The 3356-nt window shown below is 39.9% G+C and overlaps 1 protein-coding gene across 1 annotated transcript; it reads left to right on the top strand.

Moving 5' to 3' along the window:
* The first annotated feature begins 501 nt into the window (after window positions 1–501).
* On the top strand, window positions 502–2425 carry LOC141617442 (uncharacterized). The gene is made up of 5 exons (XM_074434639.1): window positions 502–598; window positions 704–1422; window positions 1524–1742; window positions 1829–1967; window positions 2192–2425. The coding sequence occupies exons 2-5, from the start codon at window positions 713–715 to the stop codon at window positions 2423–2425; spliced, it is 1302 nt and encodes a 433-aa protein (XP_074290740.1). The 5' UTR covers window positions 502–598; window positions 704–712.
* Window positions 2426–3356: the final 931 nt, after the last annotated feature.

Raw genomic sequence — 3356 nt, 5'->3', positions numbered from 1 at the left:
GAGTGTAAAGGTGACTAAACAGGAAGTGTAAATGTGATCGCATTTAAAGTGTAAATGTGAATATGGAAAGTGTAAATGTCGAGACTTTGGAAGTGTAAATGTGAGATATAGTGAAGTGTAAAAGCTATGAGACGGGTAGTGTAAAGGTGACTAAATACGAAGTGTAAATGTCATGACATATGTAGTGTAAATGTGAATATGGAAAGTGTAAATGTCAGCACTTTGGAAGTGTAAATGTGAGATATAGTGAAGTGTAAAAGCTATGAGACGGGTAGTGTAAAGGTGACTAAATACGAAGTGTAAATGTCATGACATATGTAGTGTAAATGTGAATATATGGAAAGTGTAAATGTCATGACACAGGGACTGTAAATGTGACGAATTATTGAAAAAGTAAATCTGAATTTTTTACTGAGTGTATCTTTTATGTCTTTGTTGTCACACCCGACAGGTCTTCATCCCGATCTTATCGCAATAATGATCATTACAAAATTGTGCATGCATAAACTTCGTTTCCGAGCAGATAGAGTATTTGGACAACCGTCGATACGACGATGATTTTGAGAAGCTTCCATATTTTGGAATTTCCCGCATTGCGGTAATAATTATAAATAGCATTCCGTAATTTGTTCTTCAGTGTTGATGTATTCTGGAATTGTAAACACTGTTTTTCAATTGACTTTTTTTTTAATTCCTTTTACAGTGTGATTTAATGGGTGCGTATCTGGAGTCTAAAGGGTTTGTCAGAGGATCAAAGGTTGCTGGGTTCAAATTTGTGAATGTCGAATTTAAATGGCAAGGCACGGGTTATTCTGCGTTTGATTGCGGGGTGTACATGATGATACACATGCTGCTTTTCAATGGGAAGCTATTTGACTGCGCCTTAGGTGAGATGGACGTTCTGAACCTCGTCCGGGCTGAAGTGGTGTCGATTCTTATCCTGAGTGACCATAACAAAGTGAGGGAGAGCGTTCGCTCAAGGATAACCCAATTCAGAGATAAGTATGGTCAAGGTCTGAACCCGCTGGAAAACCTGGTCTCCAATGTTGCACAGAAGCGGAGTCTGGACGATGAGGAAGAGATTACGTACAGTAAACGACCTCGTGTTGCAGTCCCACCCCCTAAACGCGTAGAAGGAAGCCCTGTGGTCAATCCTGTAGCCATACAGGCGGAAAGCAGCCCCGCTGTTGTTCAAGCGTCAGCGCAGTCGTCGGGTAGCCAACCGTTGTCAGCCGTACGGAGCCGTCCCCGGGGCGGGGGGGATGGCTTGGGTTGCTCAATTGACTGTGGGGCTGCTGGTACGCAAACTCTTGTTGTCTCGACCTTCTTACGGAACAATCAAAGTCTGGTCAGGGGTATTCGATCACGTCGAAAGCATGCGGTGGACTATTGCCTGTTAGACGACTACAACTTTGAAAATTCGTTAGTTCCTGCCTGTCTCTTATAACAGGGCCAATTCGTTACGATATTTAATTTGTAACTACTTCTCAATTTCTTACTATTATACGTGTGTTTTATTGCAGTGAATCAATCTCTTGGTACAGTAGGCATGCGACGCTGCGCCGGTCCGACATCATGACCATGCTTCCTGAGGTTGTAATGTCGCCTGTTGTCATTGAGTCGTGGGCTGTTTTGCTGAACCATTTGGAGTCTGCTGAACACTTACTTCCTAGGATGGCCTTCTTTGGGATACGTCATATGGTACACCGTCCCCCCCTCCTCCCAGCGCACAAAGCCTCAAAGTTATACATTAGTTCTTTCTTTTATTATGAAGTCTCACTCACTCCCTGAACAGAATGTATCATGCAAATTATGGATATACGTGAAGCGTGCTCACGAGGTCTAATGACATCACTGATCGGCTGTATCACATTTGGGATACCTTCATCCAGGACTGTGATAAAACTTTCAACCTGAATGCCGAGTTTATCTTCGTACCTGTCAACATTGGTGGTCACTTTGCATGCGTGTGTATAAATTTTGGACAACAAACGTGGATCTCCTTGACTACCAACATCATGCCAACGGATCGATCGAGATGTGCAATGTTACTCGCCAAGTGGCATCACCGTTAGCGATTATTTGGACGTCGAACGGACGGGGGATATGAGATTACTAGCTTTGAGCATCGGCAAATCCCGTTCGGGCGCCAAACACCCTTCCTAACATAACAGAATCGGGGTTTTCTCAGATGATGTATATCTTTGATGTACGAGGTCTACCTTTTGAGCATCCGGACTTGGAGAGGAAGAGGAATCGACGGTACTTGGTAGTCGAGTTGGTGGCGACGCTTGTTCTAGCTGACATAAATGTCAACAGAGACATTTTTGAAGCAAAGTTGAATGGGTTTATCGCTGGAAAAGAAGATTTATGGGCCAAGTTACAAAAGAAGCGCAAAATTAAGGCTGTGTTGTCGAAAAAGTGAACAATTTGTGGACATTTTTTTTTTTAAAATGTATTTTTTTTGGCACTCTTGAACTTAGTAAATAATGTTTTGCAAGTGTAAGCTTTACAAGAATGAAGTGTAATTGTAAATTACACTAATGAAGCTTTTTACAAATGAAGTGTAATTGTTGGCATTTATAGTCATAGTTTATTCAAAGTGTAAATGTGACTAAATTGCAAGTGTAATCATTATCACACTTGTAATTTAGTCACATTTACACTTTAAGTGTAAATGTTAACACACTTAAAGTGTAAATGTTAACACTGTCAGTGTCAACTTTAACATACTGAAAGTTTGAATATAAACACACTGAATTTAAATTGAATGCAGTGTAAATGTGGTGACATGGGAAGTGTAAATGTGGTGACAGCCCAAGTGTAAATGTGAACAAAAAAAGTGTAACTAACAACAAATAGGAAGTGTAAATTTGAATATAGGAGAAGTATAAATGTGAGGATATAGTATGTGTAAATGTGAAGTTACTGGAAGTGTAAATGTGCTGACATGGGAAGTGTAAATGTTAACACTGAGTAAATTGGAAGTGTAAATGTGAGGATATAGTATGTGTAAATGTGAAGTTACTGGAAGTGTAAATGTGCTGACATGGGAAGTGTAAATGTTAACACCAGTTATTTGAAAATAAGTGTAACTGTTACTTGAAATAACATAAGTAATCCAAAATAAGTTCAAGTAACACAATGTTTGGCTATCTAATAAAACAGAGAGATTTTGGTCTTATGCCAGTGTAACTCTAATGTTGGTGTTACTAAAAGTTACACCAACTGCATTTCAAAGTTACGCTGCCATGAGACCAATTCCTTATCGCCCGCTCCAGTTATAGCACATCAAAGTTTTAAGTTACACACTCAAAATATATAAAGCAACACTTGTCACTGATCTGACGTCTATT

The sequence above is a fragment of the Silene latifolia genome, chromosome X (genome assembly GCF_048544455.1).
Source record: "Silene latifolia isolate original U9 population chromosome X, ASM4854445v1, whole genome shotgun sequence".
In the NCBI taxonomy this organism is placed as follows: Eukaryota; Viridiplantae; Streptophyta; class Magnoliopsida; order Caryophyllales; family Caryophyllaceae; genus Silene; species Silene latifolia.
This window is presented reverse-complemented; position numbering and strand designations above follow the sequence as displayed.